Source organism: Grampus griseus (genome assembly GCF_964374135.1).
Source record: "Grampus griseus genome assembly, chromosome: 3".
Taxonomy (NCBI): domain Eukaryota; kingdom Metazoa; phylum Chordata; class Mammalia; order Artiodactyla; family Delphinidae; genus Grampus; species Grampus griseus.
This window is the reverse complement of record NC_139019.1, coordinates 6,258,533-6,273,339: the sequence shown is the minus strand read 5'-3', so window position 1 is coordinate 6,273,339 and position 14,807 is coordinate 6,258,533. Positions and strand designations below refer to the sequence as shown.

Genomic DNA, 14,807 nt, shown 5'->3' with positions numbered 1-14,807 from the left:
TGAGAGACAAAGTACTTCCACATCCTCATGCAGAATTATTCTGGAATGTTGTCACAAAGGGGATGTTAAAATACAGAGAAGACCACTTGCCTTTCATTACGGACTGACTGTTCATATCTCCCACTTCATACGCTGAAGGCGTAACCTACGGTGTGCGTATCTGGAGATGGGGCCTCCAAGGAAGTAATTAGAGTTGAATGCAGTCCTAAGGGTGGGGACCTGACTCAAGAGAATGAGTGTACTTATGAGAAGTGACACCAGAGAGCTCGCTCTTTCTCTTTTTCTGCGTAGCCCAGAGGAAAGGCCACGGGAGCACACAGCAAGGGGACTGCCTTTTGCAAGTCAAGGAGAGAGTTCTCACCAGAAACCAACCACGCTGGCACCCTGACTCAGACTTCTAGCCTTCAGAGCTGTGAGAAAATAAATCTTTGTTGCTTAAGTCACTCAGCCCATGGCATTTTGTACGGCAGTCCCAGCTGACTAACATACCACCTATCTATGCAGCCTTGAATCCAAAGGTCCAAGTGGCCTCAGTTGCGCACTAAGGCCGTGGGTGACCTGTGGCATTTGGGAAAGGTGGTCCATGGACCTGCAGCTGAAATAAATGATGCTGGATAGATGGTCTCTCGGTGTGGAAGCCCAATCCTTCCCCAGCCCTGGGGTTGGCCGGTCATCCACCCATACATGCACGCCACTCCACTCAGACATAATTAAACCTGGGTCCCGTGTCCTTCATTAACTCACCAGCTCCTTTCCTGCACCCCAGAGGCCCCTGTTTCTCCCCTTTTGAACTTTTCACATTATCTCTTTCCTACTGTTTTTCTTTTTTTTTTTTTTAAACCAATCTGGAAGGACCTGACATGGCAATCTCATTCTGAATATTAACTGTACAGCACACTCCTCTATTGAGATGAATCTTACAGGACTGCCCAGCTCCTCAAGAGAAAAATACTGCCGTGGAGGGGATGGTCTGGTTCGTCCACCCACAGGGCTTCCTCTTCCCCGCCCTGCACCTCCAGAGAGGAGAAGCTTCTCCTCTTTGGGGCAGACCTCTGGTACACATTTTCTTCCCTCTCACCTCGCTGCCAACTAAAAATTGCCACTTGCCACCTGCCTCTACAAGGATTTTGTCACTGGCCACTGCTGTCGCTGACCTTTAACACACCTTCAAAGGGGTTCAGGGTGGAGATCATGAATGAGGCATCTGTGCTCTGGGAAAACTGGCAGAAAAGGCCTTCAGATATTTTCAGATTTTATGAGCCCAATTTCTTGCCTCTTCTCACATCTAGAAACGCACTAAAATTATTCATGGGCACATCTGCTCCTCGAGAAGGAGCCACCTTCTGCCTAAACGTGTGCTGGGTTGCATGTGCCCCCCTTCACCAAGATCACGTATATACTGACCTCCTCCCCACCTCTTTGGACAGTTCCTCAGAGCTACCTGAGAGGCTGTCTCCTGGCCTACAGTCCTCATTTTGCCCCCAGTAAAACTTAACTCACAACTCTCAGGTTGTGCATTGTTTTTCAGCTGACATCACCCACCCAGACTAAGTCAAAACCCCTGTTCTGAGCTCCGTCCTCACGGGGGCCTGGCCATCTCTGGTTTGTCTCTGCAGCATTCACTTTAGGGTCTTCCTGTCTTAAGGAATCCTCTGCATACCAGCAGGATGGAGGTGATCACACAGTCATTGATTAGAACCATTCAAAGTGCTCACGCCCCACCCCCTCAGGCGGACTCCACGTTGCTTCTCAGGGCATCCAACTTCCCACTCAGGGCTCTTTACCCTGAGAGACTCCTGCAGGGGCGTCCTGTGTCCTGATTGTGCTAAAGACTGGGGACCACACCTCTGACCCTGGCGCATCCTGTTATCACATCATGAAGGTTTCCCTCTCTCCCTCTTAGTTTCCTTCAAGGTTTGGCCCAGGTGTCACCTCCTCCGGAAAACTTGAGACTTTTCATCTGTGCTGTCCTGCTCCTCTTTACCTGTCACGACTGTAGGGCATCTGTGCAGTGATCTTTCTTCCCCTCACTCAGGGCTTTGAGGGGTAACACGAGGCCTGGGGTCTTGGTATGCATGTCTGATGCTGAGCAAATGACGACATTGCTCACCCTTTAACAAATACTTGCTAAATGAGTAAATGAATGAATACATGAAAATCTGCATATAAATCACTGTTTTATGTCAATAGCAGAAAACGACTGAATGGTACATCAAGCCTGGAGTCCCTACTGAATCCTCAAGGGGAAAATCAAATAAGATCAGAAGAACCTCTTATCGAAGAAGAAGAGAGTTTAATGAGCAGGGCATAACAGAATGGGAGTGAAGCTAATTAAAAAAATAGGTGCATAATAGCTTCCATTTAAAAAATTCCCCTTTTGATTTTTGAGTACAGCATGACATTTTCCTCCACTTGATTTCTGAAATATGTTGGGAAAATTACAGCATAAGCAGTTACACCAACGTTAACCACGACTTTAGCATAAAACTACGTTAAAACACAAAGGTGGTAACTAAACATGTATTTGAGTACAAAACGATACCATACTGACACACAATTCACAAACAACCTTGACAAAAATAAAGCAAAGCCAATGATTGTACTTTCTAATGATTCCTTTAGTAGGAACGTTCTAAAAAGTGGGCATAAATGTAGTTTAACAAGGTAGGCGTCCTGCATGAAGACATGCTGAGGCTGATTTTATACATTTGTTCTTTATTATTACTATTAGCATTGTAATTGGCTAACCTTTGTCAAGGAACAAGATTTCTTCTCTCTTCTGCTGTATTTTATTCCAGTGGGTTACAGAGTAGTAACTGCTATTTCCTCCGGTCAAATGAATCTACATTGTGTGAAATCAGACTTGCCTGGGTTTTAGCTGCCAGTATATTACAGGTAATCATTTTTTCTCAGTTGTGAGGTGTTGAGGTTTCAATCAGGGCAGAGTTGAGACTGTTTTTTACTTCAATCCTGGTATCACGCAAAGCAGAGCACCTATCTCGGCACTGCTGGTGTGCCCTGAGTGCTCTGTGGCAGGTGGAAGGCTTTATCTATTTGGGGTATACAGCAGGGATTAGGCAGGTGTGCATTCAACGTGCTGGCATATCTGAATTGCAGCTCTAGCCAGCCCTAGAGACTTTATTGTATATGTATGGAACTCCACACATACACACACCACATACATACATACATACACTCATATGATTCCTCCATAAGTACTGTAAATATTCTGAAATGCACACTTGCAAAGCACAGTCTAGAAGAGGTATGCATTTTGCAAAGCTATGTAACTTAATTTTGGAGGCACAGTTCAAGGTGAAAATCATTTACACTTTCCATGAGTCAACTTGCTTGATAAAAATTAAATAGGTTTCCATAAAGATGAAAACTTTCACATAAAACCTTTTTTTTTTTTTTTTTTTGCGGTATGCGGGCCTCTCACTGTTGTGGCCTCTCCCGTCGCGGAGCACAGGCTCCGGACGCGCAGGCTCAGCGGCCATGGCTCACGGGCCCAGCCACTCCGTGGCATGTGGGATCTTCCCAGACCGGGGCACGAACCCGTGTCCCCTGCTTTGGCAGGCGGACTCTCAACCACTGCGCCACCAGGGAAGCCCCGCATAAAACCTTTTCATTTGGATCTACTAAGGTTTTCACCGCAGTTTAATTCAATAAACATTTATGGAGCATCTAATGAGTACCAGGAACCACACTGAGTTGTTTACCTCCTGCCCTTCATGAGGTCAGCCATGGCACACACACCTAAGGAGAATTCCAAGGCCGGTGAATGTAATCATTCTGTGCAAACCATGAAAGCCACCACCTTCTTTAAATCTTGTCTCCTGCCTTTTTGGACCGTTTAAAACTACAATAGCAATTCTTGGCTTTATAGACTGAGTGATATTTTGGCCTCCAAAGAATTGGTCTTCCTCCTGCTGCCTCCATGAGTTCAGATTCTAATGCTCAAGACCCTCTTCCAGGATTTAGAACACAGGTACCTCCACATTCTCTGATTTTTCGGGGTGGGGGGATGAATGCATTTTGAATAGTGTCACACATTACAACTTAATGATTTTCCCATGTGGAATCTACTGATCTTTAAAAAATATGCTACTGAACACACTATGCTCTAATTTTCTCTCTATAATTATGTATCATGTTGTTTATCAGTAATTTACTTGGGGAGGATTAGGCAGAGTTAAAAATTTTTTTAAAGATGAAATACTACTAACAAAAGCTATTATTAAGGATGCTTGCGGTGAAATGAATGAACTGTCTCAGAAAACTTGGCTTTGTCATGATAAGTATGACAGAGTTTGGGGGGAAATTCTTTTGGAAAACATGTCATTATTTTCAAATAATAGGATTGAAATAAGAGAGGAATGATAATTTAAAAGTACTCACTTTTGTGCATTGATTCCATCAATTGCTTGAATCATCCTTTCATTTAATTCCTCTTCAAATCTCTTCTTTTGTGACTTGGTTCTATATGAAGGAGGAAATATTTTGGGTAAGAATATTATTACTAAACTAAACAGTAAGCCTGTGTGTCTATGATGCCAAAATCTCTGTCTGAATCTGTTAACTGAATTTTTTTTTAAAAAGGAAACAGTCTATGTGCAGCCTTTTCTCTATTAACATATAGCCACTCTGTGGATTGAATGAATTGGCTAGAGTTTTTGGTGCAGTAAAATGTTGCCTTACTACTCAGAGTGAAATTATAAAGCAACACTGAAAGATATGTCTTTGGTGTCTGAGATAAAAGAAATTTCTGTCCCAAGAGATGCACTAGCCCTTGAATTTTTGCCTTTATAAACTTTATATTATGACAGAACATACTGGCTTTGGAAATTCCCTTGTAAAAATTTGGTGTGGTTGACAAAATAATCATTCCTATTTTATGCTTTCCTTGGTCAATTTTCAAGAATTTTCAGAACTAAAGTCTTACTTGAGACACGTCAAAGCTTCATTGCATGTATTTAAATGTTCCTCAGTTTTGGAAAGCGCTATTCACAGAAAACCCCACTTATATGTGCAGACCGCTCACTTGATCTTGGAAGTAAATAATCTTCAGTCATAATATAAAATGTTTTGCAAATAAATTGTGCCAAGATAAGAATGAGTTCTCCAAGGTTAATTTGACAATTAGCATGAGAATGATGTAAAGGAGAAAATCAAAGTAATACTTGTTTTTAAAAGTTAAACATCTACTGCAAAGAGTATAATCACATCTGGCCCTTCCCGAACTGGCCTGACTGAGCCTGCACCTGAGTCTGGGTGTCCGAGTCACCTAGTCCCATGGGAGTGATCACGAGGCTTCTTTGTCTTGTGGTTGGTTAAATTACTCACTGAATAGACCTCCTACTCTGGAATAAAAATAATACTTTTCTGAGTTTAGAACTGCCTCTATATATAGATAAGAACAGTATTAAGTGTGCAATGTCATATTTATCTGTAATTAAATCTCATGGAATTATCATTAATGAGATGGATGGGTAATCTACCTACATTATATCATTGTTTGTGGATTCACACTTTCAGGTCCTGCTTTCTTTAAACAGGCTAAGGGCAGTTTTGGTTCAAAAACAGAACGATATTAAGTGATCCACCTGTAGACACTAAGCCAATGGAATTAAGAGGTTTTAGCATGCCAAATTCCAAGCTAAATTGGAAGGCAAACTAATTTTGATCCTTCTTTTAAAAAAAGCATGGCATCTTAGCAATTATCTAAGATGGCTCATTCTCATTTATGGTTGAGGTGCTACCTTCATTTTAGACTCTTCTTTTTCTTTTAATCAGCCCTATGCCAAGTGTTGAGATTCCTGACTTCAGTTTGGTGGCTTTCTCTTTCAAAAAGTGTCTCCAAGTGTGAGAAGGAACAGTGTCGGTGCCTTGAGCTCACAAGAAAATTTAACCCTTCAATCATATATCCAGGGTGCTAACAATGGCATTGCCGTTGTGAGTCTGTTTTAGGATTAGCTTAGATAATGCCTGTGCGGTGCTCAATGCAGTAAATGTGGCACATGAAGTAGCCAATAAATGCCAATATTATGCACCCTTTGTATTCACTAATTTTCTGGCTAACAGCTCTTAACATGTAGACAGTTTCCTTGTCTCCACAGTTTTGTGACCTCCGCTACAGAACTGATAGGAGACCCTTGGGGCTGATCATCTCCACACGAGGAGTTCTTAATTCACCAAGCAGGGCTTTATTCCTCAGACTTTCAACGTTTCAGCATTTTTGACCTTCCTGTCCTCATTCTTGCCCTACCGTTGGCTTCTCCAGTACTGAGTGTCCCCAACCCCTCTTTCCAATTCCCCTCCATTCTTTCTCCTGAGCTCCTTCCCCGACCTGTCCCACCCCCAGGCCTGGGCCACTATATCTAAAGAGGCGTGGAAGAGGTCCTGCTTTATCTCAGATGATGCTTCACTGCCCTGTGATGCCCACTCACTGCCAGGCTGTGGGCTCAGAGAGGTTTTAGGACCTTGGCCATGTTACATAGGCAGGACGTACACAGGAAGTCCCAGGTGAGGCTGATTTGAAAGCCGAGCTCTCTCTGTGAGGCTTGGGGCCACCAAAGATCAACCACCATGGAGGGAAGTGGAGTAGATGTGGAGGAAGCTCTTTGGAGGGCAGGCAGGACAGGAGAGCAGCTACAAACACAGGTTTTGGTGTCACAGACCCTGGGCATAACCATGGCCTCGCCTCCACAGTCATGTGACTCTGGTCACCTCCTAACCCAGCATCTTGGTTTCTTCCCTCCTAAAATGATAATGGCAATTTCATCTACCTTGGAGTAACCCTGTAGGGATGAAATTAGGTTTCCCAGATGCCTGGTACAGATAAAACTGACAGCTTCTGATCACTGTCTTTCAGACAGCACTCATCCCCAAATACACTGCCCACATCATACTGGTACTGCACGAGGTATTTCCCACTAGACAGATGAGAGGACATAGCACATATAAGGCGAAAGGACGTCCATGAAATTCTGTAGACAGTTGTTTGCAGATGTGCTAGTCTCTTATTGGCCTGAAGAGTCAAGCCTTCTCAAGATATGTCACAGGTCCCAAATATTTCTTAAATTACCTTAAGCTCTCTTTAATTTGGTATTTGCCACTTAAAAAATAACATTTCAAAAGCCCAAGAACCCAATTTTCCTTATAACATAGGGCTCTAAGTGTTATATGTCAATGTTAAAATTTCAAATTTTACACAAAATACAAATTAGAGCTCATTACAACAAAAATAAAGTAACATAGAGGGGTCTGAAACAGTGTGCCCTAAAGATCTGGCAGGGAATGATCTAACTACTTTCAGGCAATGCGTTTTCTACAGGGATAAACTCACGTCTCTGTGGGGAAAGAAAGGCTGACTCAAGTTTGGGGCCTTTCATTAATTATCCTAACATCTTCAATAAGAAGTACTTAGCTCCCAGACCAACGCAAAAGTAAGACTCTGAGCCCCAAAGCTAGAGGAACACAGACAAGGAAAAGGGTTAGTGTCTGTCTGTGATCTTGTGAAGATGGCAACAGGGACCTACAGGCCTTTGTGGAAGCAATTTTTCTTTTTTTTTTTTTTGCGGTACGCAGGTCTCTCACTGTTGTGGCCTTTCCCGTTGCGGAGCACAGGCTCCGGACGTGCAGGCTCAGCGGCCATGGCTCACGGGCCCAGCTGCTCTGCGGCATGTGGGATCCTCCCGGACCGGGGCACGAACCCGTGTCCCCTGCATTGGCAGGCGGACTCTCAACCACTGCGCCACCAGGGAAGCACCAATTTTTCTTTTTTTGAGCAGGGTGGGCTGCACTTCTTTTCACTATAGAAAGGCTGGACTTAACCTTGCTTTTATTTCTAGGATTCAACCCCACAAACATCATTTTAAGTAAGTTACTCATTTTAAGAAAGTTCAATTTTTTACTACAGATTAATATGAAGAAGAATCATTTTAAGAAAACAATTTAAAGTTCTAAAGTGTTTACTAGGCAGTGTTTTCCTTTTCCCTCTTTTAACTCTAATAAAATGACACCAATAATCCTATTTTTAGAAGCTGAAAGCAATTTAGTAGGGGCTTTCACAAGTAGCTGCACTTTTTTCAGAAGAAGTAGACTTCAAAATTACTATAAATTGATAATAATTACTTTCAGGAATAAATAAAAAACAATTAAGCCTTTAAAAAATTAGAAAGTGGAATGTATACACATATACTATACCTTAAGGTGCGACTTTGAAAATTATGCTGACCCATTGGTACATCCTAGTAAAAAAAAAGAGTATTAGTTGCCAAAAACATACTTTAAGAATCTTTCAGTGATAAGGATGTATATTTCTTCTTCTATCATGGAAAATATTATTTAGGTAACAAATAACTACCCATGAGGAGAAAAAGAGCTTAATTATAAGTGTGAAACATGATTAAAAATTCAGTTTATATTTAGAATTTTTTTGTAATCTGTAAACTCTGGTGTCAGGATTGTGGTTTGAATTTTTTAAATTTCCATCCTGATATTTGCAGATATGATTTCAAACAACGCCTGCAGAGGACTGTTATTAAAGTTACTGTAGACAAATGATGGGAAAATGTAGTTTGGCATCAGACTGAAATTTAAAAAATGCTTTAAGACACAAACATGATCATAAAATCTATAGTCAATCCTTATCACTGACTGGGCTGTTAAGAAATGGGACTTTTGGTTAAGTGTGTGAAAGCGAGAATCATTGATCGAAAAGAAGAAATATACATATGAGTGCTGGTAGTTCCTGAAAAAGGTCAATGACAGAGACAGACATTGGTCAGAGTTAATCAGTGGGGGTCTCCACTGCCAAATGTTCAATAATAGACTTAAAAAACCACAAGATTCACTTTCATACGTTTAAATAAAATAAAATAATTAAAATAAAACTTGTAACAAAGTGGCTCCAAATAAACTGTTCTTTGTTGTTTGATCTCCAAGGTTAGATCAGGAAATGTATTCAGCCTAGGGAAAGGTGAGTCTTAAAAAATAACTGAACTCCAAGTTTTACTATATAAAGTAAAACAATGCCTTATTTACCAGCTCTATCAACGTTAAATCAAGAGTCAATGAAGTTCTGCATAGGGGATTAGATAAAAGAAATAACTTTGGGCAATGACAATTGTTCAACCCTGGGATGTATTAATAATAATGGCAGTGGGATCTTTCTGGAACTGAGTAAGAGACACAGTCCTATGGGCTTCATGTGCTAATAACCAAAGCCTCAGATGTCCTCTGTCTCTACTAAGGCAGTCCCTAGGCTCCATCTCTGTGACTGGAGGCCAGCTGGTCAAGAAAACTGAGTTTGTCCCAGAGGCCCTCTGGTTTTTATACACAATTTCCTGAAGTTCAAATCTCTAGCCAGTAACAACTCTCTTGAAAGAGGCATCTTCACTAACACATAATAGCAGATTAAAGTCAGGCTGAAATCTCTCCTTTAGTGTTTTGCTGAGATAGTAAGGCAGACAGTTGCTCTTAAGTCCTGAGACAATAAAGACTGATAAGAAATTAGCAACCACAGCAACATCAATCACACACCCAGAAAAGCAAGGCCTTATTTTCACAGGTACACATATGAAACAGCACAGAAAATCATGTTTTAATATTTAGATCTGATTCTTATTTCTTGAAAACCAACCGACCAGCCAACCGACCGACCGACCGACCAACTCTTGGTTTATAACAAATCTCGATGAGAGATATTAGCCATTAGTACTAATAATAAATGCAGTGTTGAGATGAAATTATCCAACTTTTTTCATAAGAGTGATAGAAGCATCGACTTTCCCTGACTACTAGATCCTAGGGTCTTAGGATACCTTTCCTCTAACAGGGTCTAGTTGCTGGAAGGTTCCAGTTGCCCCAATCCTGCCTCCTTGGATTTTTCTCTTCTTATGATCTCATCCAGCTCCATGGCTTCAAATATCATCTAAAGCCGGATGCTTCTCACATCCACATCTCCATCTGGGACCTCTTCCCTGAGTTCCAGACTCGCACACCCAACTGCCAACTTCCTAGCTGCACTTCGGTGTCTAAAAGGCATACTGATTTGAAGATGTCCATTAGCGAAACCTGGATTTTTTCATCTGAAATCCCCTGACTTTCCCCGAGTATTTGTCATCTCAGTTCATGGCATCATCATTCTTCTAGGGGTGCAGCCAAAAAAGTGTGTATTCCTCCTTGATCCTCCTTTTCACACATACCCACTCCATCACCAAGTCTTATATGTTCCACTTTCAAATTATAACTTGAGTCTGCTTCTCACTGTTTCCACTACTAAAATCTTAGCATAAGAGGGCACCATCCTCCTCCCTTGGAACACTGCATTCTTGCTCCATTACCCAGAGCATTAATTATACTATGCCCTCCCCTTGGGTAAGACCCTCTAAGGACTTCCCATCACAATCAGAATAAATTATACATGATTACTTAGAGCCTCTCGCCCTGATGACCTCCCTTTGCTTTATTGCTGATGACGCTGCAGCCACACCAACCTTCTCTCTGCCCTCAAAGATGCCAATTCATTTCCATCTCAGGGCCACAGAATTTGATTTGCCACCGACTTCCCCCCTTCTCTGAGATGTCCCCAGCCGCCCCATCCAGAGTAGTCACACCATTCACTCCCAAAGACGATACTCCATTTTCTCTTCATCATGGCCCTGAGCAGGCACCTGGAGTGATCTTGTTTGTTCATTTGCGTCCGACTTAGGGTCTCTCTCTTTCCAACAGAATGCAAACTCTTCTAGGACTTGCCCTGGTGGTCTCCCTTGTTGACTGACTGAGGGATCATGATCTTCTGTCAGATCGTTTATTTTTCAGTTGAAAAAGAACAAAGGAAGTTGAGAGAAGAGATATAACTGAGACAAAACAAGAATGCTGAGCCCCTGCCTTTTGGGCTTGGGTGTGTGATTGTGAAATGTCCACTTTTACCTGACAGCCTGGTATGTTTCTTTTTCTCATCAGCTAATAAGAATTATGTAACATCCCATTTTCTTTCTTTACCTCAAATGCATCCCTAATACAATTAATGCCATTCTGCATGAAATTTTACTCAGAGACTGTTTTAAAATCTAACTATACCATTGGGATTATTCTAAGTGCTCAACTGTGTTTACTTTTCTCTCCTCTTATGAGTTTTTCTATTGTCTATCTGCACTTCAGCTATCTTATTGAGAATGTCCCTGCTGTAAGAAGCATTGAGACTTTATTCTCTGTTGGAAGTAAGGATGATGTAAATAAGGATATCCAACAATAGAATGTACATTGCTTCTGACACAGCCTGAACCTCTGGGTGATGAAGAGACAGTTTTATTGATGCCACTCAAATTCCAAGGACATCATGCCTTCATTTGTTCTCTTATTAAGATGCTCGGGCTTTCTATTGTACTTCATAATAGCAGAAGCAAAACACAAACCTGGATTTAAAAAAAGAGTTCAGCTGTATTCAGTTGCTACTGTCAGTTGTAAATTAGAGTCTTGGGTAATAAGGTTATAATGCAAAATCACTCTAGGTTAAAACCCTTAGCAATGCGGGGTTGGTGCTCATTGATAACCTGATATCTGTAAGGAATATCTGAGAATGCCAATCTGAGAAGTCGGAGATAGTGAGCTTGCCTCATTACAGACAAAAGTTACTTTGGCAGGAGATGCCTTTTGGGGAACTAGCTTTCGCCCAGCGCTAGGGCATGGGGAGGGCGTACCGTGGTGCTGATCTTGCCGTTCTCCGTGGTCATGCTGTCTCTGTGATGCAGGTGTGCAAAGGGCTTGGCCGCTCCCCAGGACTCCAGGTACCGGGTCATGCGGACGGAAGCCCTCATCTTGGCTCCATCGAGGGTGGCTCGAGGTCTGAAGAGGTGCTGGGGGCTCCGTCGTTCTCCCTTGGGGTGAGAAACAAAGCATTACACCTGGCGGGGCACAGGTGCACAGCCTCCCGCCTTCCTGCTCTGCCCACCAAGAAGCCTCCCTTGAGTAAGCAGATTTCTCTAACATCATGCCCTTCACTTTCCTGGTTCCTACTCTCATTCCTTCAGTGACTGGTATTCAGTGCCATGAGCTGTTGGAGCCCAATGATTTTTTTTTCAGACAACAAAACTTACCTGTATTTGAAACTTAGGGAAAAATAATAGCTATTTTAAGGGATGTTTTTATAAAGTTGATTCTTAGACAGAATATGCTGAACTGTTTCAATGTGTTCTTGATGGTTGTGTTTTTTCCTAAAGCGATTGGGGGTTTTCTGATGCTAAATGGCCCCGAATATCGGTGTTTTGGTGTTCTTTGCCTGAACGCAATGTTCTTTCTTTTTTTTTTTTTTTCTTTTTTAATTGCGGGTATAGTTGCTTTACAACGTGGTGTTAGTTTCTGCTGTACAACGAAATGAATCAGCTATAAGTATACATCTATCCCCTCTCTCTCGGGCCTCCCTCCCACCCACCCCCATCCTGCCCATCTAGGTCACCACAGAGCACCGAGCTGAACTCAGTGTTCTTTGTACACATTTTTTTTTAACCTCTTCCCTGTGCCATCCCTGTCCCATCACCGCACAGTTCGTCCCGCTTGTCATACATTTGTCTCCAGATCAACCCTCTAGTCAGTTGGAAGTTTGTCTCTGAAGGTGAAACTGGAGTTTTAGGGAGGTTATTGTGAGTAAACATTAATAACCTTGATCTCCTTGATGTTATGATATTGGTTTTGACACTTCAGAGGTGTGTCTTTCTGCTCTCTGCACTATTTACCAGCCTGCAATTTGGAGGGAGTTTACAGAAACCCTCAGAGCTTCAGTTTCTTAATCTGTAAATAGCAGTAGTACTCATTTGGCAGGAATTTGGGAAGGGTTAAAAGAGATGAGAACTCTAAGCCCCTGCTCTGGCCTGACACGTGGTGTGAAGAGTTAGAGCCAGCAGCTGTCTGCATGCGATGAATGGTGTTCACTGTATCAAAGCTACCATATCTGCACATAATGTACTCACACAAGTGTATACATGACATTTACTTGCCAATCTTCCAGAAGTTTCTTCTTTCCTTTTTTCTTATATCTTCATCCTACTTTCTCTCATTAGATTTTTTATCATCCAAAGCCTTGAGCAAAATCCTTATCTTTATTTAATTTTCTAACTGCCAGGCGGGGTCCATCGTGGACTAACACACACATTGATCAACATTGACTAACCTATACAACCTCGTGATGCAGATAATACCCTTGTCATATAAAAAAGCGATTCATTTCAAGTGTTTCTTTAATAAATATTTGAATCCATTGTTACAAAACACATACGCAGTTAAAGTAGTTTTAGAGGCAAAGATGAGCGAAGAATTACACTAGTTCTTGACTAAAAACACTTTCCATATGAGTACTTTGCCCTTTTCACTTTTAATCATAGAAGTCATAGGCTAATTATAGACTCTTTACAATACTGACCTTGGGGTTGATTACAAAGTAGGTCTTCACCAAGTGCTGCTTTAAATATGGGTCTCTGATGTCACCGTCTCCTTCCTCCACTTTATAAGCCCCATTCAAGTGTTCCAGTGTGACGGAAGAGATGTGAACACGTCTGAAATTCCATTTTAAAACCACAATCAGGATATATAAGGAGGAACGTGCAAGAAGACTTTCTATTTATTTGGGATTTCAGAGAGAATTTCTTCTGCCCCAAGTGAAGGAAAGGCTATATGTTCTTAGTAAAATTGACTGTAATTAAGGTTCATAGTCTGTTAACCACTGCTTTGGAAAGATGCTCCCAGATGTCATGAGCTACTAATAGTTGGAGCTTCTCTGCACTCACAGAAACCTGCATGGTGAATTACAGCAATTAAAACTCGATCTTATCGAATTTTGGGGTATGAAGATATTTTTTTTTTTTTGAAATGCATGCCAAAGTCATTTTAGGAAGTGTGCTGATCTGTATAAAAGTATGGGCTTTCTTTCTCAATGCTTGTTCTCATGCTTCTCCAAATTACAGCACTTGCATCGAGATTCTTGTGTCATCTATCCAGATGGTACCGTTTGCTTATTTCAATAGTACTGATTTCAGAAGTTACCAATAATAGAGAAACGTCATATATCTCCACTGACTTATAAACCATCTTTAACTTAGTTTCTATTCATAAATATGAAAATAAGTAGAAGTCTGTAATTTAGAATCTGACATCCACAGTCTTTGACCACGGGTCCCAGGGGTGGTTGCATTGGGGCTTGAGAGTTCATGTCCATCTGGTTAATGGAAAAGGCCACTGGGCGTGAGTAACGTGATACTAACCAAGGCAACAGAAATCACTGAGCAGTCGGTTATTAACCTGTCGACCTATTATTCCCAGCCCTGTAACCTGCTGGACGAGAGAAAGCCAATGTGCCGCCTTACCCGGGGACCCCTCCAGCTTCCATGTGGTTGGCCAGGGTAACGTCATGGGACCATACGTCATACTGCCACTTCTGCAGCCCGATCACGCCGCAGAGGACGTTCCCAGAATGCACTCCCACGCGCATGTTGATGTCCACTCCAGTGGCGTCCCTCACTTTCCTAAAGGGAAGGAAAGTCACATCACCTTCCAGGACCAGCCTCTTCTTCCTTTAATTCCTGGCCAATTTTCTGGGCATTTTATCATTCAGAATGTCTCAGATTGTTGGAAATATTGTCATGAATTCTTACTGTGGCAGAAGATTGCTGCTCTGAGGCAAGAGAAAGGGATTTTTCTTCGGTTACTACCAGACTAAACCACCAGCGCCAAGCCAGTGCTCTGGCCGGTAAAGCGTCAGGATGGCAGGGGTCGTGATGCAGCATTTTGGTTGTAGTTTCTATTTTTCA

The 14,807-nt window shown here is 42.0% G+C and overlaps 1 protein-coding gene across 2 annotated transcripts in view; it reads right to left on the bottom strand.

Moving 5' to 3' along the window:
• Window positions 1-14,807, bottom strand: part of ADCY2 (adenylate cyclase 2) — a gene marked incomplete at its 5' end in the record, with an annotated part of 433,407 nt that overhangs the window by 109,603 nt on the left and 308,997 nt on the right. For both annotated transcript variants that reach the window (XM_082650879.1, XM_082650880.1), the window contains 5 exons: window positions 4,402-4,482; window positions 8,209-8,252; window positions 11,709-11,885; window positions 13,424-13,556; window positions 14,364-14,522. In XM_082650879.1, coding sequence (XP_082507005.1) covers window positions 4,402-4,482; window positions 8,209-8,252; window positions 11,709-11,885; window positions 13,424-13,556; window positions 14,364-14,522 — 594 coding nt within the window. The remainder of the gene's footprint in view (window positions 1-4,401; window positions 4,483-8,208; window positions 8,253-11,708; window positions 11,886-13,423; window positions 13,557-14,363; window positions 14,523-14,807) is intronic.